Source organism: Tetrao urogallus (genome assembly GCF_951394365.1).
Source record: "Tetrao urogallus genome assembly, chromosome: 1".
NCBI classification, from domain to species: Eukaryota; Metazoa; Chordata; class Aves; order Galliformes; family Phasianidae; genus Tetrao; species Tetrao urogallus.
The window spans coordinates 114,102,560-114,129,315 of NC_136813.1; the positions used below are offsets into that span (position 1 = coordinate 114,102,560).

Here is a 26,756-nt window from a genome sequence, read left to right on the forward strand (position 1 = left end):
TCATGCAAGGATGTCATAATGAATGGTTGGTTTTTTGGTCTGGCGACGAAACTGCTCTAGCTTCAGGCCAATCCTCAGAAGAACAGCTTCATCCCACCACTTTGCCATGACCTGCAAGAGAGGACAGAAAAAACAACAAGAAAGTAGCATCATCACATACAGTGATTAAAGCCTAGGAAAACATGGCCAAAATTATGTCCCAGCAGCACCAAGACGACACACGCTTCTCCCCTTTATTCTAGCAAGTATGGCACCGCTCTATTTGGGAAAAAGGGAGCTCAGTGACTTTATTAAAACATGGTACTTCTAATGACATTAGACCTATTTTCAGAGGGAAAAGAGCAAGAAGGAAACTACCGAACTCAGACATAAGGAAAAGAAAGAGCAGTGATAAATAACGGGTACTGATTCCAGTGGACAAGGAGAAACCTATCTCCAGATGTCTGAAGAGTCCATCTGGCATTCAGAAGTGAGTTACTCTTTGAGGCAAATCTCCTCACCCAGAAGTTAAAAATTCCTTAATAGTATCTGGCAACTCCTCAAGTGTGCTGGCACCAAGAACTTGGTTATAGGGGTTCAGGGCAGAGCCAGCTGGGGATTTTGTGACCCAGCATCACAATAGCCACTGCTTACCTGGAAGCCAATTGGAAGCCCAGCAGTAGAATAACCAATAGGAACGACGAGGCCTGGAATCCCAGTGAAGTTACCAAGCTGCATGAACCTGGGGAAAAAGCTGTCATCAGCACTCCTACCCTGGGCAGAAGCAAAGTCAGCCTATTCTGGGGGAGAAGCAGCTAGAATCAATCTTCCCCTGCTCTACAGTCTGAACTCCTTGAGTTTGTACACCTAGTCTACAGCTGCTGCCAAATTTTTTGTTTGCAAGGTGCAAGCAGCAAATCTTCTTACCTCATAGACCTCGTCGTGAATGAAATATTGCTGCTGCCAGTCAGAAGGTCAGATTCATGGATTCTCGGGGCAGTGCAAGCAACAGCTGTTGAGGAATCACAGAATGGTTGAGGTTGGAGGGGAACTCTAGAAGCCATCTTGTCCAACCCTCCAGCTCAAGGAGGGTCAGCATTGAGGATGAAGGTTCTACAGCTTTACTGGTCAACCTAATCTGGTGCTTAAAGAGCAAAGAAAGAGTCAGTCTGCAGGCAGTCACCAAGAAACAGTTCAGTTCCTTAATGCCATTTTTCATCTAAATTACTAATGCAAACTCCTTCGCTCCCCCAGAACACAAGTCACTGGGATTTATGAATTGAGTAGTCAGTTTTCTATTTCTATGTATGTAGGTAGACGTCGAGTCTCTCCTGTGTAATTGCTGACTCTGCACCTTCTGTTCCAAAAACCAAACGGGAGTTTTGTGACTGCCTTATATACAGGCAGCAAGCACAGAAATACACAGCAGTCATTCTAACCAGGCCCCATTTTCTTTCAGAGCTGCAAGGCACGACGAAGTCCTTGCACAAAAGTTACACTCTTTAAACTGGAGAGGAAAAGCTAATGGAGTGACTGCTCTCGATGGGAAGCAGCTCTTTGGCCAAGACTGCCAGTACCTGGTGTAAGTATGCAGTTCACAGTGGTGAAGATCTCTCGCAAAAACCTCATGCTGCGAGTTCTCTGTCGATTTGCCTGCAAGCAGAGAGATTACTGTCTGATGAGGCTCATCTCCAAAGGCAACTGCCTCTGCCCATGTGAGCCCATGTCTTTGCAAAAGAAAAAACAGCAAAAAAAAAAAACAACCACTATTGCTGCGTTTTGGAATCAACATGCAGTAGGTCAGCCCAGGTGTCACATCCTCTGCGGTACCCCACCGTTTTGCCCACCTTCACTGCAAAATCATTTCCTTTTTTCCCCACAGCTGAGTGCTGTCTTCCCACGTGTGCGGGGAGCTTAAGAGAAATGTCGATCCCTCTTCTGCAATTTCATTGCCTCCCCTTCAGCCTTCACCACAGTATGTTCTCACCGTAATATAATCCAGAGCAGTGAACTGGGAACCCAAAGCCAGGCTAGCCCGAGTCTCCAAATTCTGAAAGAGAAAATAGTCACAGCTCTCCTTGCACCAGGCTTGTTAATCATATATTCTAGCTTTAGGTAAGCATGAAGTAAGACAGCAGATTCCTGATTGTCCTTCTCCCCACCTTTCCCACCTTCATCAGCCTGCCATCAAGCCTAAGTGTCTCCCTAGGAGCTGTAGTTCAGACCTCTGCATGCTTTAGTAGCCTTCCATGCTGACTGGAAGAATCTCAGCTTGCACATAACAATTTGAAGGGGCTCAGGTCTGCTCAGTCAACAACAGCAAGAAACTGAGTGCGATAGCCCAGGAGTTCTCTTCCAGGACTACTCTCTGATATCAGAAGTCATCCAGCAGGTGGTTTTTCACTGAGAAAGCAGAGAGCCCCAGGTTTCTCAACAGTGCAAGACACTCGTTCTGCATTGGTCATGACAACTACTGCCACTGATCCAAGCCACTATTACTTACCATTTCCTGGAAATGTTTGTTGAAGTCGGGCTGCAGGAAGTCCCTCATCTCACTGAGAATGCAGATCGTGTGGGCTATTTTCACTTCCTCCATCTCTGGAAGAGATACTTCAACCACGCTGGCTCCCAAATTCTGCAGGTACTCCGTAGCTGAGTGCAGAACAGGTAACACACAGACAGCATCTGTGAGTTTCCTCCCCAAACTTCACTGAAGGGCTGAGAAAATGCTTCCCTTTGTAAAGTCAGAGACCCCACTTGCCATTACAAGGCAAGATCTTTAGTGCATAATGTGGCATGCAGACTGCTGCCACCTCTTCTCATAGGTAAAAATCTTAGGCCCAATTAGATCTCAGTGCTCCAACAGGGCTGAACTAGAGTCTTGTGAACAGATTCTTAAATTACCAACTACATTTTGGGCAAGTTCACCTTCTCCCTTTAGCCTTCAGTTAACCCAGACAGTAAAGGTGGTTCTGATTATGGTTTGCTGAGAACTTGATATGATTGGCATTCGATCAGCATGAAGCAGTTATTTAGCATCAGGAGAAACCCATTCAAAGCCTCTCCTGAAGTATAATGATAGAGGAAGCCTGTGCATACTCAGAGATCAGGTCAACAATACAGGTTCACCAAATCCTGATGTATTTTAACAAGGTCAGACACCAGGACTTTGCTAAAAAGTGAATCTTCTGCATATTAAAAAGAACTCTCTTCTTTCTTTGACTCCAGCATCTTCAAAAATACCCATGTTTGTGGTACATCTCTCCTAAGAAAACTCTACGCATGTGGAAGCGTGAGTTTTAAGAGCTGGAAATAAGGAGGCTGAAGAGAACTCAGGCAAACAAAGCCTGAGTACTGTGAGCTATCTCAGCTCCCATGCACAAGAGGCCATCTATTATGCAAGGCACTGTAGTCTCTCCCCCAACTCACCACGTTCAATTTTGCTCAGTCTAAAATCCCACAAAGCCACCCCAAAGGCAGCATTTTGCTGATTTCAAGGAAATATCAGAGGACTAAATACGTCAAAAAATCCTAGCTGTCTTCCCCACTGAATGTAACCTTGTGAAACAACTCCCTCCCTTAGAAGACTTTTACTCTTAAAGCTTGCAGAGTAACTATTACTGTGCACAGATCTGTCTTTATACAGACAGAGGCTTAGCACACTGAACTGTATTCTTCCATTGTAACCTGACAAGCCTGCAACTGCTGAGCTTTTTAACCCTCAGCAGTCAGGAGGGCTTCCCTAGTACAAAGCTACTGCTGTCTGTGCAGTCAGACTTCTTTAAGCATCTGCCTTTAAGGACAGCAGGCCAGATCTCATTAATGCATCCGCGAGAGGAAACACCAAGTGACACTATGACTTCAGGCAAATTAAGAGAGGTGGAAACTTTTGCTCTTTACCTTTCTCACAGACGGACAGGATTTCTGCATCACATGCCTAGAGAACAAGAGGAAAGAACTGAGCTGATTTGGGTAACAACTCTCCTATTCTTGGTGAGCACGCTCACAGAACTTCAGTCCTCGGGTCTTCCTTACTCTAATGGCAGGGAAACAGACCCCCTGAATTGCCTTAGGCCATCTGTTCCAAGAAAACAACTTGCAGGGCATCCCCCTATGGAAAAGGAACTGTCTCCTCTTCCAGAGGAGAGGACATTTCTCTGCACTGGGGCAAAGCCAAAAACAAACTTATTTTCTCAAAGAGAAGAAATCCTGGGCATGTTTGTGGAGCTGTATTACAACTGCCAAGCAGTATTAGCTTGTGTGACCAGTTTCTACATGGGGATGATAAAATACTATTCAGTATCTACACCACTGTCACCAAATAGATATGGTAATTTTCTTCACTTGTTTTTAATCTAATTCCCTTTTGGAATCAATTCAGAAGCATCACTTACAATAAAAAGAGTGCTATGAGAAAGCATACTGCCATGAAATGTAGTCGTTACCTTTCCTCCTACCTACAACAGGCTTCTACTCAAAAGGTTGCCTTAGGAAAATGTCATCCCAGTGGGTGCTTTCACCCTATATTTCCCTCCAGTTATAGGACTACATATAAGAATGATGAAAGGCAAGAGAACACTGAATGCACTGAATTCCTACAAAACTTCATTCTGCAAAGCAGGAAGAAAGAGATAGAATAGTCACCTTAAAAAACGTCCAATCCACTCCCAGTTTTAAGCCTTTCAGGTCAGGAGCACACATATCTGACAGGGTTGCTTTGGGTTGCTTTAGTCCTGCAAGGAACAAGCAAGAGTTCCTCTGTTGATCTAGGATGCCTATAGGAAGGCAGAGCAGTTGGCTTCTGGGAGGGAGTGGGCTCACCTACCATATGGATAGAGTGGATCTGGCTCAGCAAGAATACTGTAAACAATGGCTGCATCTGCCACTGAGGTACAGATAGGACCTGTAAAAGAGACAGTGGTTATGAAAACACGGCAAGGAGTAAATAGCATCCTTCTTTTGTAGGCTCAGATTGCCTCCCCAGTGGCAACATATTGGGAGGTCCCTGAAAAGGAGCACAAGTTCTCTTACCTACACTGACTGTGGAATAAGAGAGCGGGAGGCTGCCATGACTGCTGATCCGCCCAAATGTACCTCGAGAAAAAGAAATGGGCAGTTAGTTACACATGAGCACTCACTGGTAGGACCCTGGTCCACCCAGATGGGACAGCAAGTAACGCACCCAATCCAGCCACTTTTAGGCCCGCTGGTTCAGAGCTCCAATCTTTCAATGCCCTCTTTTGCAGAGGCAGAATTATCAACAGGAAGAAATACCATGCTCTGCAAGATCTCAACCTCTTCACCAGTGAGACTTCATGCCTAGCACCAACTGTATTCTGCGAATGTTCTTATCAATTTTCTGACCAGTCACACTTTAGTCATCATTGTTACCTTCCTCAGATGAATTATAACAGAGCTGGCCATGTGTAGAGATAGAAAGATTTACTATCTTAGAAAGATAGTAAAACAGGGTAATGGTTGAGTATCTGGTCCCACAGAGCAAATGAAATCTTTCAGAATGCTAAAGCATTCCAAAAAACCAACTTCTCTTCGGAGTGATGATGACTTCACCTTCTTTGCCACCTACCACACTGTAGACAATGTCCTGTGCATTTCTTATGTCCTTGATCCATTCCCCTTAGTGACGTTAATTCTCACTGTAAAAACTGCATTGCTATTTCTTGTACCTCTGAGATAAGGGGGAATGGCTACATGCTGGTTTGATACAAGCCTATTACCACGTCTAATTTACCAGGCACAAATCTGAGCAGCAACCTCTCCATATAATTGGGATAATGGGAATCCATCATAGATGGAGCTGCTTTGCACTAGTTCACTACAGACACCCAACTACATTGTGAACATCTTCAGGAGAGGAAGACAGAAGAAGGATGAGAGGATAGAAAGAAAAGCAGCATGCAAGTTTTGCTTAGCATTTGATAAACGTACAGAATAAACTAACAGAAGTTAGTTTTTTCTCAGTGTCTGTTCCATGGTCAGTACTGAGCCTACTGTCACTTTGCCAGTCTAACCCACGTGACTCTCAGAATGCTCTGCTCCAAAGTTTCTCTGGTTGAATTCTAAATAGCAAGAATTAATGGATTGGGCCTGTCTTGTTTGTGGCACCCTGATACAGTAGAGAAGACATACACACCCACCAAGATTAAAGGGCACTACCTTTCAGCCCCACCACACCACAGAACGAGGCAGGAATCCTCACAGAGCCGCCTCCATCTGTGCCAATGGCCACTGGGCAGAGACCTACAAAAACAAAACAAGCATTGGCCTATGATCAGAGACAAATGTTATGCCCCTTTCATTCTACCACCACCTGTAGCCATAATAGCAGATAGAGCTCTCTGTTTATCTAGAACTTTCCTCCAGCTTCTAATACCTTCATGAAATCTAAACACCTGATGCTCAAGACTTGCCTCCCACCACCCCTCTGGCTCAGTTTAGAAACACCTACCTGCTGCTACAGCTGCTGCCGACCCACTGGAGCTCCCACCTGTGAAATGGTTGGGCTTGTAGGGATTCCTAGGGATCTTGTGGTACCTGGGGCAGACAAACAGTGGTGAAACTTTTCCTAGGAAGCACTGAGTGTACTACAGGACAGAAAAAGATCCAGAAACATAGCTCAGGGATTCAGATCTCTTAGTAGAGAAACACCAGTAAAGAAACCCAGGTAATGGTATGCCCCTAGAAAATGAGACAAAAATAATTCTGGCTCAGAGTGCACACAATATCATTAGCAGCCTATCCAAAAGGAAGAGATTCAAAGCAACAGAAAAGATGCTGTTCCACCTCTTCTGGTTGTGACTACGCTGTTCCATTACTCCATACCACAGTGCATCATGCAGTGCCAAAAGATGGAGCAGTCATTGGCCACCAGTTCTTACAAAACCACAAGCAAGTTGGTGCTCCCAGCTCTGCCCTTTATTCCAAACTCTTCAGTCTGACCACAGTCCTGAGGCACCAAAGAGACCTGCCCAGTGGCCGGGTATCCAGCTGGGGCAGCAGACCACACACAGGGAGAAAATGCTCATGCATTTTGTTGTAGCTGTGGGAGAGCCCCACTTCCATCCAGCTGCACATTGATAAAGTGTGGATCTGCAGACAGCTTACGAAGGCTGTGAGAACCACTGCTCTGACAGAGCAGTTCTCTGCTATAGCTGGAAAATTCACAGAGGTAAAGCAAATTACAGTGAGCTTGTTTTAGTTAGGACATTAAAACACTAAGTTTCTCCTAAGCTGATTGTACCTTTTCTCTTAGTTCTTGGCCATTAGCCATTTTTGTGACTGTGCATGAGGTCTCTATTGTTTTCTGTCATTGTTTCTGTCTATGGTTCATCCTGTAAATATCTATGATTCATACCTTCAAGTCATGTAAGGCCTTGCAAAGCCAACTCTTTACCCAGAACAACTTGGCTCCTCTCCTGCCTTTGGTTTCAGGAGTCTTCAGGCTTCCACAGCTACTCTGAGCCTCAAATCTTCACTGCTAGGTTTTTAGATCCACATGGTTCTCCATGCATGAGGTGTTTCAGTCAGTTTTACTCTTACATGCTTGCCCTATTTTTGTACCCTTCTCTGTCAGCTCTGGACAGACTTGTAGGTCTTTCTAGAGCCTAGGGCAGAGAGAGAAGGAGGGGATTTTTACCTATTAGGGTTGCATCCAGTTGTTCCAGTCCCTAGTTCATGCATGTTTGAGACCCCAATAATCACAGCTCCAGCCTCTCGCAGCTTCTTGGCCACAGTGGCATCTTCTGTTTCAGGCTCTGTCCCAAGGTACACTGTTCCTACTCGGTGATAGTAGGGTACCTTAACAAGAAAACACCTCATTATTCATTATAAAACCCCAGAAAGGTGGGCAGACATTCGTGTGTACTTCACATGCACATTTCAGCTCCACAGTCAATTCCAGACATCAGGACCCACTGAGTTAATTCAGGACCAGGAAGCCTTGCTCTTCATCTTGTCCTGCGTTGTTTCCTGTTATAAGAGATTCTTAACTCTTCACTGTTGGGTCATTCTCATGTGCAAAGAAGTTCCTTTAATACTACAATATGGAGGAGTAGAGACAAACGGACAGAAAAATCCATCTCTCTACAGCAATGTAATTGCTATGCTCACAGGACACAAAACAGTCAACCCTGGCCCCACAGCATACAGGAGCTCTATTTTCCACTTTTTGTGGAAGGAGCTGCGGCGTTTCAAAACTGCAGCGCTTTGAAGCAAGGCACTGAGATTAGATGGATGCCAAAATACCAGATGGACTCAACTTCAGGGTGTGCTAAGTACTCTCCCCGACAATTAAGCGATAGGTCTCTCCAGAGTCCACAACAGTTTAATGGCACTGCCAGGAGTATTTAATGGTTGCCAGCTCATAGCCCACCGTGGGTGGAGACTTTCAGCGTAACTTTCATATTTCTGCTGTAAGTATGTCCTTCATGGCAACGAGAGATGGAGGCTATGCTGGAATCAGTGCCAGAGAAGCCCAGGCAGTTACACCCACTGCTACAGATGCTTTTATACATACTCATTTCATCAGAAGAGGGACTGCTTCCCACCACCACCCTCCACTCTGCACGGAATACAGAGATTTGTACAAGATAAGGAAAACATCTGTCATACTCAAGACCTGTCTTCACTTGGTAAAACTCGTTAATCCTGTTCACTACGCTCATCTACCTCTTATATTTCAAATACAGGTTTCTGCTGAGGAGATGGCTTTAAAAACTTGTTGCAATAAGCCCTCCTGCTTGATCTCTTACAGCATGAGCTGACAGCTAGACAAGGAAACTCACCACTTTGAACTCTTCTTTCAGGCACACTGGGATGCCATCCAGGTAAGATAGGGGACATTTATTCCTGTAACGAGCAGTGGAGGCCTCGGCCATCTACACAGAGGAAGAAAATGTATATGACAGAGTTGAACTGCAAGTCATTACAAGTTTAATAACAGATACCACAAATAGCTTTGCCAGGTTGCTGACAAGCCAAACTACATAAGTTTTCTTCTTCCACTGTATGCTGGTGGGAAAATACTGCTTAGGAGAATCCATGCTGACAGATGCCACATAAGCACAAAAATTCTGGTTTAAAAATAGAAAAATAGTTGTCCAGTAGGAAACAAATTGCCTTAATGCAGCCTCTTTTTGCAGGAAAGGAAGCAAATCTTTCTGTAGTCCTTTACACAAGAAAGAAGCAAAAATGTACATATTTTTCTGTGTAACAGATCAGAAGAACCTCCGCCCTTCCTACTGCTCTTGTGGTGGCAGAGGCTCCTTTCCTAACAGACATTACCAGCATTATTTGCTCCTGGTTCCATTGCACTATTGCTCTGAGTGGGGGCGTGGATTTGTCGCAGTCCTCCAGCACAGCAATGATGTTCTTTGCTACTTGAGATGGCGTCAGCTTCCCACTCCTACAGGACAAAAGTTGGGACCTCATTATAAGACCCCCCCACACACCGTATCCATGCAAAGGGTTTGTCTATCATGTAGCAAGAAGGCAGTTGTCACAGTTGTAACCACTAAATATATGACAATATGTGTGTGGTGATGATTTCCATATGATTGCATCAGGACACGAGACATCCTTCTGTAAAGGAGTACTTGCCTACACAGCACTCTCCTAACCCTCAGAATAGGGACAGGAGTTAGGAGACTTACTCAGATATTCCTGAAACACTAGGAAAAACAGGGCAGGAAAGCTGACAGCCTTTACAGATTGCCCTCAAGCTTTAGAAAACCTAAGGCTATGAAACTGCCAGTACCGTGAGCTAAGACAAGAGGCCAGATCTGCCTCTGGCTGACACAAACACCTAGTTAGGATGGATCTATAACACCACACTGCAGTGCCACCCATTTGCTCCAAGGTCACAGCTCACTGAAAGGGGTGACCCCTGCAGAACACGGCAGGAACACGGCAGGATTTATTTGTGTGCTCCAGATATGGCACACATTCCAAAGGCAGCCACCCAGCAGCCAGCAGGTTACAGAACCTTGGAGTCAGTGATGTGCTTCCAGCTCCTTCTGAGCTGGGCATGTTGACTGGGGAAAAGCAGGCACTCTGTTCTCAAGAACACAAGCAGCTGGGGATTTAAGGGGCTCTTCAGAGGTCTACAGTATGTGCAACTTGCTTCATCCATATGAACCCTTCTCACCTCCTCACTCATTTGGGCAATCAAGGTATGTAGAAATCTCTCCCAAATATAGACAGCCAAGACAAACAGTATTTAAATAACCTTGCAGGCTTTTTAAGAGTTATGCAGGCAGTTATGTTGGCTTTCCTTTATTATTCTATCTGAGGGAAAGGACTGCAAAGGATGAAACTAACCAGTGGTACCTCACAGACAATCCTAACAAGGAGATGCCTGAGCTTGTGGAATAATAGCAGCCCACAGCTGGGGAACAAGAAAAATAAGTTGGTCCCAGGCTATAATTTCACTCACCGGTAGCAGTCCAGGTAGTCTTTGATCCCTTTGAAGCTAAACCCATGGCTGGCAGAATCAGGCCTGTGAAGAAAGGATTGAAAGGGCAACTCTGAAATGTCAAGGTCACCTCTGTTCAGACCTTTTGTTCAATGCAGGCTAGGAATTGCTCACTCCCAGGTCATTGTTGGGACTGCAAGCCTGAGCATTTTAGCTCACGCTTCTTGCACACATTCAAGACACAAGGTACATTATGGGTACCACAGCAATAAGCAGTCAGACTTGATACGTTTTAGTTGTTTCACTTTTCCACTGCAATAAAGCAGTCCTTAGATTCTTCAAAATGTATTCCAGGTTTATATTTGCTATTCACCACTGGAGCATTACAGAATAGCTAAAATATACCCATAAGCCTGTTTCCAAGAGATCTATCCCAGGTTTGATTCAGAGACAGTGAAGTACTAAGGCCTGAGCAGTAGGCCTTCAACCAAAGTTGACCTCTAGATGAATCTTACAACCCAGAGTTGTAAGATTATCATTAGTATTCAACCATTTGCAAAACATGCATCTTGAACAAAATGTCTCATTAGCAAGAGACGTAGCTTAGATAAAGCATTATGAGAATGTATTAACCTTTCCTTGTTTAGAAGCATAGTGTCAAGGCCTTCTAGTACACAAACTTCCTTGGTTTCTCTTTAAGTCCTGGCCAGCCTTGAGGTGGAATCCAAAAAGGGAGAATGAAACCAGATGTTTCTGCCTAACTGTCATGTAAATGTCTTTATTCAACAGTATAAAAGCTGGACCCTTTTGCAGCGAGGTTGGAGACCTCATTAAGTGGACAGTTGCTGGGAAAGGCTCTCCAAATCCTTGCCACAAACAGGGCTCCCCAGCAACTGTGGATCTGGATGATGGTGAAGTATTAAGGCAATTGATGGCGTATCTTTCTTAATCACTACAGTTCTTCATCACTGTAGTCAATCTTCTGTAGTAATGGTTAGGTGCATTACCACGTTCTGTTTTATTCTTGTATCATTTCACCTTTAACATAAGTAAAGATAAACACGCTTCTTTAAGTTGGTATCTCTGACTTTGGTGCTGACTCTGTTCATTAGCAACATAGTCAGCAGCACGTCCAGTGTCTGGTGTGGGATGGAGAAGAGATGCTACACAGCACAAACACGGCAATTCACATCAAAATGCTTAAAAACAAAGTCAGTAGCTCTGACTTTTGATAAATAGATCCATTCCTCATCACAGTAGGACAAACACAGAATTATTAAAACAACTGGCTACAATTACTATTCCTGTCATGTCCCCATATCATCACCCAACTCAGAGGCCACATCCTGGAGCAGGACAGTGCATGGCTCTCACCATGCGCTACACAGGGAAGAGGTTAGATTCAAGTATCCTGCCCTGTAGTACTCACTGTTAGAGCTGAGGACATAAGAACCAGAAGGCTGCACTCACCTTGACCACTGCCTGCAGGAACCATATCCTTCCACCTACAGTGAAGGGACTGAATGATTTCCCTTGCCCTAACTTAAGAACTCAAGTGGGAAGCAGACTTTGTCTTGCTAAAAACTCAGACATATGCAAAGAACCTACTCCCTGAGACACTGGTAAAGCACACAGAAATCTTCAGTAACTGTTAGACAAACACACAGCTAAGAACAAAACCAGATGGGGAAAGCATTCATAGCAGTCCAGCTGCCTTCAACTCAGCATCAGATTCTGGATAGAAATGGGACGTCCTGGTAACATTTCACCCCTAATGTGATGGGGTTTAATCAAGCACAAGCTACAGTTAAGAAGCTAAACAATCCATTCTCCAAGCAACCTAAGTAACAAAACCTGATTTCTTGTGAACTGTTTGCTTTGCACCTTAGCTTCTTCTCTCCTCTCAGCAATCTGTTTTCTCTTTGAAATACATTGCAGGTAAGAAACAGCACACCTGTAAATTCACTTAAGGGATGTATGCATCGAGTAGCCAGCCACTAAGTATATCTACTCCAATAGTCCAACCAGAGCAAAGCAGTCTGCCTGAAGCTAGCTAGCTAGTTCACGCTGCATGTTAACTACTCATAATTTATAAATTACGAAAAGAGAGATCTGACTGCACTACTTGTTTTGTCAAATTCTGTGGTCATGGAAAGAGATTCTAATCCAGATGACTCAGAATGACTGTTTCCTCCTAATATCACAGAGTGTGTGTGTGTTCTTTCATCCACTCTTAACCAACCCACACTTACCTTGTATCTATCAGCTGCTTGATGATATCCAAAGTGCTTTTAGTCTCAGACTTGTCTTCTGTAACCTCTGCAGCAACCTCTGGGATAAACGTGGGATCTTCATGAATGTCAAGAGAACGCATGAGGGAGAAGTTGTTCAGCCTGCAAGAGAGAGAGAGAGAATGCTGGAAGATGCAAGCTCCTCCATGACTAATTTTTCCATACTGTTCCAAATGAATTTTACCCAAGAACATTTTGTTGCAGCAGTCTGCTCCCACAGCAGGGAGTTGCAACAGTTACAAAGTAATCTTTCACACCTTTCTAAAGTCTTGCCGAAGGCAGCACCAAATCTATCCTACTTGCTTAACAGAGCCTCCCACCTTTCGACATAAAGCCATCCAGCCTCCATAAATCCAAGCTGGGAAAGAACTGCTGAAAGTTTTCCCATTCACTCTAATCAGATATATCACCCACAGACCAAAAAAGACAGGAAAGGAGAGGAGAAGAGAAGAAAGTAGCATGAGCCGTACATTCAAGCACTAAGCTTGTTAAAGCAGGCAACTCTTCAGACTTAATCCATGACCTGCCTCAACAGCTTATTTGCAACCAAATGTAATGGGAATTGGATCAGCACAGGTTCAGGGCTTGGAGTAACGCAATGAAGTAAGGAAATCCAGCTCCTATCATAGATGTTAAGAAATGACCTTCTGCATAACAGCTGTGACAACTGTCTGGGTTTCCTTTACTTAAAAAGCCCATACCCAAAGTAAAAATTCTGGGGAACCAAGCACGTTTACTATCCTGGAATCTGCATAGGTGATCACCCAACTGCAGGCAATGTATGCATGTCAAGAGTGACCCTGAAGTTCCTGGCACCTCAGCAGCTTGTAGCACAATACACACTTGAAAGTTCAGTTTCTAAAGAAAAACACAAGTGTGACAGAAGGTTATTCATAATGATAATGATAATGATGAATCTCTTTTAAAAGAGCACATTAAAACCTCTGATCTTCGTGCCTGGTCTCATTTTCCCAATACTACAATTTCACCACTGCTGGTGGTGAACACTGCAGATTTTCACATCCACAAGCTTTGAAAGACTGCTCTTTAGCAAGAGCATCGAAGAGCAAAGAGACAACCTGGTGAATTTAGCTTCTATGAGCCTGCTTGAGCGTGGAAAATGCTTAATTTCCTCTGGTAAAGGGTCACCAGAAAACCAGAGCAGTTAAAAAATCTAGTAAGCAAACTGTGAATTAATCTTACTCTTCACTCATTATGAGACTTCCCTCTTTAAAAAGGTCATTTCAGGTAACTTTTAATAGGGAACAACCTTGGAAGAGATAACACTCCCCTCTTACCTTAGTAAAAATGGCAGTAACAAGATCTGTCCAAAAGCCTAGAAGAAGGTAAGCAGAAACATTGATTTGCAATAGCTTTGACCAGGGCATCTTTCTCATGAGACAAGGAATGCTAAATACATTCACAATTGCTGCAGTCTCCAAGCACCCTGCAGAGCACACACTTATATTTCAGGCCACAAAATTGATCTGAAATGCTTTTCCCACCTCATGCACATTTATAGAATCATAAAGACTGTATTCTCCTGGCTATCCAACAGGAACATTCATTTTTTCTTCCCTGACAGCTCCAGAAAGCCTGCACTTGCAGGCTGCAGCACTGTTAAGAGGCATCTACATAGCTCCTACCGGTGCTCAGAGCATCATGCAAACATTGGATAAGGTAGAAGCTTATTATAATTTCATTTATCTCTCTGTTAACATCTTTCCTAAAGTAAACTGAGTCAACTTGGAAAAGCATGAGAAATGTAGGTAGCAGGCAGCTGAAAGCAGTCTCTGTACACCACGGTTCCCAGTGTAGCAGTATCAGCAGTCCCAGGGAGATTAGCCTTGTTCTAGCTTGCTATAATAGCCCAAGAATCAGCTTCCAAAACATGTGAAAGGAGTGCAGCCCCAGCTCCCAGCACAACTCTGAAGCAAGGCTCCCACTCCTACATACATGAAGTTGTTGCTTCACACATTGTGTAAGAACTGGTTTCTATTTGAAAAGGCATTGCTCCTAACCTATGTACAGTGCAACAATAAAATCCAGAGTGAGATTGAGAATCATAGAATCATAAAGCTGGAAAGATCAATTAGATTATCGAGTACATATCTCGTGAGAATCATCAGTTCATGCCTGTGACTGCTCTAGAACATGTTCCTCAGTGTCACATCTACCCTTATCTCCAGGGACAGTGAGTCCACCTCCCTGGGCAGCCTGTGCCAACGCCTCACCACTCTTGCTGATAAGACATTTCCTAATATCCAACCTGAACCTTCCCTAGTGGAACCTGAGACCACTCTCTCTCATCCTATTGCTGTTACCTGGGAGAAGAGGCTTATGTCCCTTCACTGCAATCTCCCTTCAGGTAGTTGTAGCAAGCAATAAGGTCTCCCCTGAGCATCCTCTTCTTCAGTCTGAACAATCCCATCTCCTTCAACCACTCCCCAAAAGATTTGCACTCCAGATCCTTCACCAGCTCTGTTGCCTTTCTCCAAACACACTCTGAGGCCCTGATGTCTTTCTTGTAGCAAGGGACCCAAAACTGATCACAGTACTTGAAATGCTGCCTCACCAGGGTTGAACTTGGGGGACAATCACCTCTCTGCTCCTGCTGGATGCACTGTTTCTGATACCAGCCAGGATGCCATTGGCCTTCTTGACCACCTAGGCATATTGCTGGCTCACATTCTGCCAAGCATCGACCAACACCCCCAGGTCCTTTACCTCTAAGTAGCTTTCCAGCCACTCTCTCCCAAGCCCTGGGGTTGTGAAGTGCAGGAGCCCATGCCACCACAGAATGGCATAGGTTGGAGGGGACCTTAAAGATCATTTAGTTATGTCTCCATGCAGGGGGAATGACAGGAAAGGAAATAAGCCCGGGGTCATACACACCAGACACATGCAAAGCAAAAAACTAAAAGCCGTTCTGGTCATTACACCCAGGCACAAAACCCCTTACGAGGTAAGCTCGCATGGCTCCCAGATCCAGGGCAGGTTGCACAATAAGATAAGAGCGTGTACAACCCCGAAGTGAGAGGCAGAGCAGAGCAGACCCAAAGCCAGCCACTACAGAGACCGACACCAGCAGCCCCCACAAAGGGAATGAGACACTCCCACACGCGCGCCTGCAGCTGCACCTGCTCCACAGCCCTCCCCGCCAGCAGCCCCCCGAGCACAGACAAACCCCAGCGCAGTCCGAGCCCCGCTGAGGACAGCTGTCCGCAGCCTCTCTGTGAGATCCCCAATCAGAGGGGCTGAGCGATCCCAATTCCCCCGTGCCTGCGGGGTTCCGCACAGCCCGTCCCGTCCCGTCCCCGAGGCGGACATCTTGTGCCCGTGCCCGCTCACCGTGTTCGCCGTGTGTACGAAGAGCCGCAGCCAGAAGCCGCACAGCCTCGGGGCCCACTGCGGAGAGGAGGCGAGAGGTGAGCGCCGGGCCCGCTCCCCGCAGCCCACCGCCCCGTCCACCCCACCCCGCGCTCACGGCGTCCCGCAGCGGGCGAGAGGCTGCGGCTCGGCCCGGCTCCCGGCGGTGCAGCGTTGCGGCCGCGCTGCCCGTGTGCCGCCGCACGCAGCACAGGTACAGGGCGGCGGCGGGCAGCAGCGCGCCGAGCAGCAACAGCAACGCCAGCTCCATCGCGTCGCTTCCAGCCGAACCCGGAGCCGGCAATCCGCTATGGCGGCGGGGCGGTGCTCGGCTTCTGCCCGCCCGCTGCCGGCCCCCCGCGGGGCGGGATCGGAGGGTTTCCCGCGCGGCGAGCGCTGCCCGCCATGTCCCGCTTCTTGCAGGCGCTGCGCCGCGCCGGCAGGGCTCGGGCGGGAGGGCTGGGCGTGCAGGAGGAGGACGTGTCCCGCTGGGGGCTGACAGGTCAGTGCGCCTGGCGCCGGGGGTACGCACTCATCCCGTGTGCTCCCCTGCAGCCGGTACGACGAGTGGCCCCGGGCCTGTTCAACCACGGCTATCGCTGCCACAGCGAATGTTATGTCCTAGGCTCGCTGCTTCTTACAATCCTTCCCACCTCTTTCAGTCACTTTACCTTTTCCGTTCGATCTTCAGAGCAGTATCTTGGTTTACTGAGCTGTTGTGGATGCCCCATCCCTGCAGGCATTCAAGGCCAGGCTGGATGTGGCTCTGGGCAGCCTGGTCTGCTGGTTGGTAACCCTGCACACAGCAGGGGGTTAAAACTAGATGGTCTTTGTGGACCTTTTTAATCCAGGCCATTCTATGATGCTATGATTCTGTTAAAGCTAAAATGTTTCTGTGCGGCCTGGTGGACTAAACGACTTTTAAAGGTCTCTTCCACTACTTAAGTTCAGATGCAAGAAAAGATCTTGAAAACTTTGACTTGTGTTTGCTTTGGTACATCATATCCATTAATAAAGGTTGCTCTGTCTTGGTGACAGGGATCTGCAATTGAGATCTGTTCTAGCTTAAGCTGGAAAGCATCTTATTGGAAAGTGGTCATTATGTTCCTGTGGACTGCTATAGAAGAAGATTTCTGAAATAATAGCCTAAAGAGTGTCCCTGGAAGTCATGCTTATGTGTTTAAAATGTGTCTGAAGCTGCAATCATAGAATCATAGAATGCGTTGAAAAGGACCACAATGATCATGTAGTTTCAACCCCCCTGCTATGTGCAGGGTCGCCAGCCACCAGCCCAGGCTGCCCAGAGCCACATCCAGCCTGGCCTTGAATGCCTCCAGGGATGGGGCATCCACAGCCTCCTTGGGCAACCTGTTCCAGTGTGTGACCACCCTCTGTGTGAAAAACTTCCTCCTAATATCTAACCTGAATCTCCTTTGAATTCAGGCTGTCTGTCAGGAACACAGAATGGCAGCCTGATTATTGCACTGGATTCCATATACAGGCCTTTGTAATGACTTGGGGACATTTTTGTGCATCCAAGTTCCTGAATATGGTTTGATGTAATCTGTTTGCTGTAACAGCAGTATTTCTGCTCTCTAGCAGGGTAATGCAACTCCTGCTCAAAGCCTGGCTGCTTTTGCTGTAATGCAGCTGGTTGGAAGGTCAGACCTGTGCAAGACCTGCTTCTAGTGACTTCCAGCTGTAACAGTGCATACAGTGTATTGGATGGCTATGTGACATTAACAGATTGCTTTTATTCACAGGCATTAAGCTTCGTCCATATCAATTAGATGGTGTAAACTGGCTGGTGCAATGCTACCAAGTCCAGCGTGGCTGTATCCTGGGTGACGAGATGGGTCTTGGGAAGACTTGTCAGGTGTGTCATACTCTGAAAAATGACTTTTGCCTAACTTTTTTAGCTCAGGCTTCCCGCAGAATGAAAAAAGCACCCTAAGCATGTAAGCAGCCACATGCTGAAGTCCTTACTCATAAGAGAGAGCTCTTTTTTTTGTTCCTTAATCATGTAATACTCCTGCTAGGTCCTGAGCAATGCTCCAAAAAAGTTTGAGGAGGGTTGTAAAGCCCATTTTACACAGATGTATGAATGCATAATTCATAGTAGTTTACAAATAATGTTAACTAGTTAACACAGTGAGTATGGAGCCAGTGATATCATTTTGATGCACCTACAGTAGGATGATTTTTGAGTCTGTCAACATATGGATTAAAGTTGAGTACACATAGATATTTTTCAGGGTTTTTTTAAATTTTATTTTTTAAATGGGATTCAGTTTTGTTGGAGTGAATGATGATTGTGGTTTGGTTTCAGACGAGTCTTAAATAACAAACTGGCACCTTTAGAAAGTGATGTATGGTAGATCTTTGTGACTGTTGGGAAAACATCTTTGGAAAAGGGCTATAGATGTTGAGGTAATGTTTTAGGATGTAAGCTTTTATTTCACTGATGATGGATCTCCTTTGGTATTCTCTTAGCTCTGATTTGTGTGGGAGAACTTGTGGGAAATCAGCCACAAACCTCAAGGGGGACCTTCCCCACGCTCAGTTTATGCAAGTTCAGGAATTTCCTTGTTATTAAAAAAAAATACTTTTTTTTCATTGCCTTCTAGACTATTTCTCTTCTTCTTTACTTGACAAAAAAATTAACAAACAAAGAGAGATTCCTGATACTTTGTCCTTTGTCTGTTCTGACTAACTGGAAGGAGGAACTGGAGAGGTAAGTTTAAACAACTGTCCGACTCATTATAGTCTTGAATGATGAGTTACGAAGACTCTCTTCAAATATGCTCAGTCTAGCAATTTTCTTCCTTTCAAAAGGAAGAAAACAAAAGAGGGAAGCTACCTGTATGGGAACTGCTGAGTCACGGCCTGAAGCTCTGATTGATCACCTGAGGCAAGCCATGAGGCAGCCACAGGAGCACAGGTGAAGGCAATTCACCTGTGCTGCTGGAAGGGGTGGAGCCAGGCTAGGTCCTCCTAGGCCTATTTAAGAGCTGGCTACCAGTGGGGAAGGATCTTGTCTGGAGATCCCCTCTTTTGGTGTTTTTTTTTGTAGGTGAGCCTAGCATATGGGTGAGCCTTCCATTTATTCTCTCCTATTATCTTAGTCTACTTTGCCTAACTCTCTTGTTCTTTTTGTGATTATAACATCTTAATATTCATTGATTATACAGTACCAAACAACAAATTGATGTATATGCTGCTTGCAGTTAATGCATAGCCTATACAGTGCTGTCATATCCACGTGTTCATCCAACTTACAGCGTTGGATGACTGTCAGTAGATATACCTGCACTAGCTTTGTGCTTGTTTTTTTCTAACCTCCATGCTCAGCCTTTGTTAGGCAAATTCTGTTGAAGACAGCCAGGATTCGGTATGATGAAAGGTAAGACCCAAGCTGAGTAGTGTGTTTCTTGGCATGCTCACACATGCGTCTAAAATACTTTATATCCATGCATGCAGCCCATATTCACTGGGTGTATAGCATCTGGGCTGATGGCATGTTTGCTATGCCCAGAATCTGTATGTTTTTAGGCTTGAGCCCAAAACACTGCTTTTAAGAGGAGTGCCTGAAAGTTGTAGATTAGAACAGCTGTATTTCTGTGTGGTTGTTAAGCAGTGCTGTGTCAGAAACAAAAATTGCTGAGGTTAGATTTTGAAGTGATCTGGCCTGATTTGGATAAACAAGCAGCTGGAATAGCTGGGAAAAAGCACATCTTTGTATGACTTAATATGGTAAACTTCAGTAGTGAACAGCTATGTTGGAACAATAGGCAGGCATTGGTAGTGGGATTAAGTAAGGAAGAACTTTATGGTTCCAACTCTTCTTCCATGGAACTGATTTTTATCTGCTTTCGCTATGAGAGCTAGATTTTTGGAGCCCTGTCTTGGAACTATTTGCTGCAGACATTGTTCATCTATACTTTACCTACCTCTGGACCAATTTTTTGCTCCCAGCCAGAGAATCACTTGCTTTTCATGAGCTTTTTCAGTTTCGAATAGCAGACAGACTGTTTGATTGGTTTTCCATCATCTGTGTTGAACTTTGACATCTCGGAGAAACCAATTTATGTGGCATTTGTCCAAACCAGAACCAGCAGCTCAGGTGCCAGGCTGGGATGCAAGTTAACCAGGAAGGAGATAGATTCAAGAGCTGAGATCTAGCTACTAGGAGAACAAGGTGCTATCTTACTCTTGCTGTCTTTCTCTTGACGACAGGTTTGCTCCAGGTCTCTCCTTTGTGACATACATTGGCAACAAGGAGGAGCGATCCGAACTGCAGCAGAACCTGAAAGAGCAATCTCGCTTCCACGTGCTCTTAACAACATACGAGGTACATGTTGTCTTTGTCACTTGAAAAGAAGTCTCAGGTTTTTTCCTTGCCTTTTCCATTCCTTTGTACACTATGCTTCAGCTTTTGCCTGCTGTACTTTGATCTTCCTCAGCGATTTCCTACTCTGCAGCCCACATCACCTGCTCATCTAAGTTGCTGCAGTTCTTGTGCTCTGAAGATAATCTGATATAACCCTAGCTTTACCACATGGCTGTATCACACCTTGAATAAACAAATCAAAATCAGAAACACCTTTAACTGACACTATATGGCATTTTCATTTGCCCTTCTGTGTTGCCTTACGAATCTTCTGTATTTAGTGGAAAGCATGCATGTGTGATGTTTATTAAGATTCTATTAATTGGTCACTGCAGGAACATTTTGAAAGAGCTTGCTGATGTCTGTACCTCTTTTGCATGCCCTCCTCAGCCAAAAATGGACTGTAAAGGTTTATATTAAAACTGATGAAATTTGGGGCTGAATCCAGTCAGTGCTTTACAGAGAACCAGTAGGATTGCTTCCTTGATCACGGCTTTGGGTTCTGCATGGCCAGGTGCTTAGTTATGTCCAGTGCAAAAAAGCTTTCATCTTTCTCTTATGACTAATTTCCACTCAGGTGTTACTTTGTATCAGTGCTTTGATTTTATTTTAGCAGCCTCTTAACAAACAAACCGATTTGAAATTAAATGAGAAAGCTTCTTGCAGCTTCTTTTGTTTCCCCTGCTTGATCTCCTCTTCCTTTTGCCCCTTTGCTTTCCCTCTCAAGTATTTTACCATTTCCTTCCTCTAGGAGCCATGACCTGTGCTGATCACTGTGAACCTGCATATTTTTCCACAATGCACAAGCAGGAGTGCAGTGATAAGCCTTGTCCTGAACGTGATAAGTGGAGGTGCTCGTGCTAAAGCAATGCTGACAAAACAATCAGGCACATGGAGATATTGACTTAGCTAGTATTTTTTTTCCATCTCTGTTGTTCTGATGATAAAATTCTGTGCTTCTTAAGGCTTATCAATTGATCCAGTTTCTCTTCCTCCTCGAATCTGAAGTTGGACAAGTAATGTGAGCGCTTTAGGATATTAGCAGGTCAGATTAATCCACTGAAGGGTGTGTTTGCTTAGAGTCAGAAAGACTGTAGTGCTGGAGGTGCGTGGTGTTTCTTAGAGAGTGTGACTGATATGAACAAATGTTACAGGCTTGTCTGAAAATTTCCATGAATTCTCTGAGGTTTTACTACTGATGCTTTGCCAGAGGAGCATTAAAATGAAGAGTTGCTAAAGCTTGTGGTTACGTTATCTGTTATGTTACTTTCCTTGGTAACTGACTTCACTCCAATCCTGCACTATTTCACCACAGTTTGCAATTAGACAGAAAGATGCTCTCTTTTGAACTATGTGTTAAGTTGTAAGTAACAATTTTATTTTTTTTTGGTTGCAGATTTGTCTGAAAGATGCAGCATTTCTCAAATTGTGAGTACAGGTTGTTATTACTATTATTAATTTAATTCTGCAAGTCTGTCAGAAATTTCTGAAATGTATGTTTATCTGTGTGCAAGATTCTCCACTTTTTGCCAAAAAAAAGAGCCAAAGGCATTTTTTGATTATGATCAGACTCCTTTACCAACTTGCAGAGTAGAGTCCTTAATGTCACTTAAGATATACGTGAATAGAGCAGTGGGGAAAACATAGATACATGTGATTCCAGCCTTTGTATTCCACTGAGAGGAAAGGTGTGTGGGTAAGAAGAGCTGGAGGGTCATGCTCTCTCCTCCCTGCCTATCCATCAGCCAGAACTGTGTGGAAGTCACTCTGTAATGTGGGAGTTGAAATCCTCACAGTTAGCAGAAATGAGTATTGAGTGCTGAAAAGAGTTTGTATTAAATCTGGTGGATCTAGTAGGGAGCAAGTGATTCTGCAGCCTATACAATGTGGTGGTGCGAGGACTGAGCTGAAGTTCCACTCTTGGATGATTTGCAAAAGGTCACCTGTGTAATCACTAGCTCGTCATCATTGCTGGGTTTTTGCATGGGTGTAAGGACCTAATTTCATGTCTTTTTCCACATAATAGATCTCCTTGAATGTTTGACTAACTTTTACTTGCCAAATTTTTCCCACAGAAATGGAGGTGGAGAGAGAAACAGCAAATTCAAATGAACTTACTTAGTTTTGATTTCAGGCTGTACTTAAGAAGCAGTATTGGCTCTTGAAAACCTGTACTTGTGAATTCCTCCCACTGTTCCACCACATTTGTGATGCTTGCCTGTGGTTCACGGAGTGGGAGCCTCTTGAGTTCAGCCAAACAAATCCATCACTTATTTCAGTCTTTTTGCTTTGGCAGTAGTGATTTCTCTGCAAGTAATTGGAGATGCTGTGTTGTTTGTTCACAGTTTTGACTGGGCTGCCTTGGTTGTAGATGAAGCTCACAGACTGAAAAATCAGAACTCTCTGCTTTACGAAACACTTACTGAGGTAAAATATACCAGCTATCTTTTTGTGTATGAGGACTTTTCACTATAGGAGATAGATGTTCTGTTTATTTCTTTGTATTGTATTCTAATTAACCCTGGGCCACAACCAGCTTCCATCACTTCCATCAGAATTGTTGAACAGATCCACATAGTGGCAGAGTGATAAGGGCCTATGGTTCTGGCCTTGGAGCTGGGCAGTATTTGGAGCTTGTCTCTCATTTTGGCTCTTGTTTGTACGTGAGTCACTGGAGCAAGTCAAGAGACTGAGAAATGTAAAGAAACTGAACATAGCACTGAAGCACAGCTGTACTACTGAAGTGTTAGAAATCTGACCAATGTAAGACTGTATAAAGTGACAAAGAGGGTATCTCCATATCTGGGAGGGTGAAGGAACCCTTGCCTCATTTATGGGACCCTAGGTCATGAACTGTTGATTTCCATTGTCTCACTTAATAGAGCCACCCTTGTTTATTGAAATTATTAGAATTGCTCCAGCTTCCCTTGGGCTGTCCTGGATAAGAAAGTGTCCTTACTTTCTTGTGAATGAAACGAATGCACTTCTTGTCATGGCACTAAAACATGGACATTACATCAGGACTGGCATCAGCAATGATGAGCTGCAATGCCTCTAAGTGTACACTTAAATAAATAAATAAAAAAAAATATTCCTGAATCATTTAGAAGATTCAGTTGAAATTGAAAAGAAATAACAGTGATTCACCTTAGCTCTCCCGATGTATTCTCTTGAGAAAAGACTTTTTTTTTTTTTCAACAGTATTCCCAACTCCCTTTCCAGGGATTGCTCTATGCAGCATGGAGCAAATAATGTCGCTGTGATTGTCAGAGTAGATCAGAAAGTAGAGATGGAGTGTGCTCGTTAGTAATTTCATTTCACTGTCCTATTTCAGCAGCATTTTCTAGTTGTTTGTCATAATGGTGAGTATGCAGTATTGGATCTGGGAATTCTAATTTTGTTTTTGCATTTTGTTCTTATTTTGCTTATGCTGTCTTCTTGGCACTGGTGCCAGCCTAAGTTTGATAGGGCTGTTTGACGATCACACCATACCATATTTAATATGGTTTTGGCTGGCATTTGCAGTATTCTGCAGGCATTTCTATGCCACCTGTCTTTAGCTAAAGGATAAGAGGGAAATGGGTGGAGCTGTACATTAACTTTTCATTCCAAATGCTCTCTCCTTATCATTTTGTTTTGATGTTGATTCTTTCAGCTCCCAGTAGGTTTCAGCCTGCTACTCACAGGCACTCCAATCCAGAACAGCCTCCAAGAACTGTACTCCTTACTCAGCTTTATTGAACCTGATATTTTTCCTAGAAAACAAGTGAAAGAGTTTGTTGAGTATTACCAAACAATTGAAAAGGAGAGTGAGCCAGGTAAGTAACAACTGATGCTATACTTGAATTATGACCAGCTGTTATCTTGACTGGGTGGCAGGCACATTGTATAAGTAATAGTTACTGATCTTAGTGTGGCTGCTAAGTACTAAGTAAGGTGTGCAACTCTTCCGCTTTCTCTGTAAAACTGGGCTAGGATAATTTCATTAAGATTCCTTTATACATTTATTTTTGAAAGTATAGTTGTGAAGATACTGTATAAATCCCTTATGCTTCCTTGGTAATTTGTTATATCTTGCTTCTGAATAGCCAAAGAATTGCACAATCTTCTGCAACCATTTTTGCTTCGAAGAGTCAAGTCCGAGGTGACTGCAGACCTTCCGAAGAAGGTGGAAGTGGTTTTGTACCATGGAATGTCAGCTCTGCAGAGGAAGTACTACAAAGCTATTTTGACAAAAGATCTAGGTAACTGAGGCATTTAAATTCTATTGGTTGATTTTTGGGCTGCTTGATTCATGATTTTACCCTGTGCTAGAGGAAGAGATGTATGAATCTAGAGCTGGTCTGTCTCAGAGCTGAGGAGGAACAGCTTCAAGAATCTGCTTTGGATCAGCTAGTAATTAAAAATCTCATGAACAAGTAAACCTGCTCCTGTCCATTCTTTTTGTGTTCAAACAAAAAAGGTTGTACAGAAAATTCTATGTCTCTACAAATTTTCCAGCAGTAGTAGAAATCTCACATAGCAAATTGAAACCTGCTGGGTGTAGATTGGAGTGCCTTAGCAAACCACAGGACCATACGGACAATGCAGCCACAGATCCTTGCCCTAACAGCTCACTCCTTGGAACTTCATGTATGAATTAACTGTAACAGAGCATCCAGAGAGATGAAAGAGAACATATTTTGTTCTCTGAAATCCTCCTTTTTCATTTCTATATACCAGATGTGATTTGTCAGTATTTTTGTGTTGTAGGGAAACTAACTGGGGGGACAGTGACTCTGTTCCAGAGCTAATGCCTGCTGCATCGAGGAGCCACCATGCTTTGCATCATCACCATCAAAGCTGAATCTTCTTCTAGAGTTAGCAATGTCCACATCACTTTGTTTTCTCCCCAGAAATATGCATCTCTTCTTAACTTCCTGGTTATCCAGGAGATCTTTACTGTGTTGCATTACTTTTTTGGTTTTGTTCTTGGGAAGTTCAAATGAACTGTAACAAATTAGTTTTGATGATTTCTAGATCTATAATGCACTCTTAAGAAAATGTCATTGGCTCTTTCCAAGGAGTTGAGAAAATTCTGGAGGTTTTGACAAGGCGAAGTAGTAAAGGTGTGCGCGCGCGCACTCTCTCTCTCTCTCTCTCTCAAAAAAAAAAAAGAAAAAGAAAAGTGAGGGTATTTTTATTTGGCTCATGAGAACAGGTGTATTAGTCTTGGGATGGAAAGTCAAATACAAAAATGATGTGCGAAGAGTTACTTCAATGCTGCAGCAGTGCAAAGCAGTGCTTAGGTGTTCTCAGTCACACCATTGGTGAAGCATGGGCTTCCCTGCTCCGTTCTTTTTTCTGTGCACTTTGTTCCAGATGCATTTGAAGGTGGAACAGGAAGGAAGGTTACACTTCAGAATGTCTTAATACAGCTTCGGAAGTGTGTTGCCCACCCGTACCTTTTCAATGGTAAGAAAGCATTCTTCTCTCTTTTGAAATAGAATTTTTTTTTTTCTGTATGCTTTTTTTTTTTTTTTAATTTAAATAATTGCTTAGAAGGGGCAAGTAATAAACAGTATTGCACCAGCTGTGGATTTGTGACCAGCTCCAACACAGAACAATTCATCAGTGATGATGAAAATAGAGGCTTGTGAAGTTTAAATTTTCCACTTCAGCTCACCTCTTGATTTGTCATAAGTTCATCTTCTCTCCCCTAAACAGTGAAATCACATTTCATTTTGTGAGGTACTTCCTGGAGTACTGAGGGTGGTTTTCTTTTTTAGACAAAGATGATCATTTTTCAAACAAGCAAGCATCCTGGGAGTCTGTTTGGCAGTATTTGGCAACGTGGTCATTTAAAGGTTGATCACTGAGTTGCTATCTGTATAATTAAGTTCTGAAACCCGTTTCTTTTCCAGGTGTTGAGCCAGAGCCCTTTGAGATTGGAGATCACATTGTTGAAGCCAGCGGCAAACTGTGTTTGTTGGATAAACTGCTTTCATTCTTGTATGATGGGTATGTTGTGTTGGGATGAGGAAGATAAGGTGGAGTTAACACAGGGAGAAAAGATAAACTAAGAAGGAAAGTTGCCTTATTTATCCTTAGATTGTGCAGATACCACAACACAAGCACTGCCCTATTTAAAGGATGCTACTAGCTACCACAAGGAGATCATCTCGGTACAAACGACTGCATTACAGGCTATAGAGGACTCTCAAAAAATTGTAGCTTCCCTTTAAACATTTCTCAAAACACTTCGCTAATTCTCACATGCTCTCATATATTGTTAAAGCTATGCTGGGAACCTGGG

The 26,756-nt window shown here is 44.0% G+C and overlaps 2 protein-coding genes across 2 annotated transcripts in view; one reads left to right on the forward strand and one right to left on the reverse strand.

Moving 5' to 3' along the window:
• On the reverse strand, positions 1-16,478 carry LOC306952961 (uncharacterized protein; the record flags this gene model as incomplete). The annotated part of the gene is given in 21 exon segments (XM_079543740.1): positions 1-111; positions 634-721; positions 907-991; positions 1,557-1,632; positions 1,967-2,029; positions 2,483-2,631; positions 3,880-3,916; positions 4,624-4,712; positions 4,805-4,882; positions 5,011-5,073; positions 6,157-6,240; positions 6,449-6,534; positions 7,637-7,797; positions 8,784-8,876; positions 9,283-9,403; positions 10,433-10,495; positions 12,664-12,804; positions 14,001-14,038; positions 16,054-16,110; positions 16,190-16,429; positions 16,431-16,478. Coding segments are annotated over 21 exon segments (1,971 nt in total).
• The window catches only part of CHD1L (chromodomain helicase DNA binding protein 1 like), a gene marked incomplete at both ends in the record, with an annotated part of 22,610 nt that continues 12,330 nt past the window's right edge, over positions 16,477-26,756 (forward strand). Inside the window, 10 exons of the mRNA XM_079543728.1 lie at positions 16,477-16,573; positions 17,835-17,947; positions 18,699-18,805; positions 20,308-20,422; positions 21,858-21,889; positions 22,807-22,888; positions 24,117-24,279; positions 24,550-24,705; positions 25,823-25,915; positions 26,365-26,461. Of these exons, the coding sequence (XP_079399854.1) occupies positions 16,477-16,573; positions 17,835-17,947; positions 18,699-18,805; positions 20,308-20,422; positions 21,858-21,889; positions 22,807-22,888; positions 24,117-24,279; positions 24,550-24,705; positions 25,823-25,915; positions 26,365-26,461 (1,055 nt within the window). The remainder of the gene's footprint in view (positions 16,574-17,834; positions 17,948-18,698; positions 18,806-20,307; positions 20,423-21,857; positions 21,890-22,806; positions 22,889-24,116; positions 24,280-24,549; positions 24,706-25,822; positions 25,916-26,364; positions 26,462-26,756) is intronic.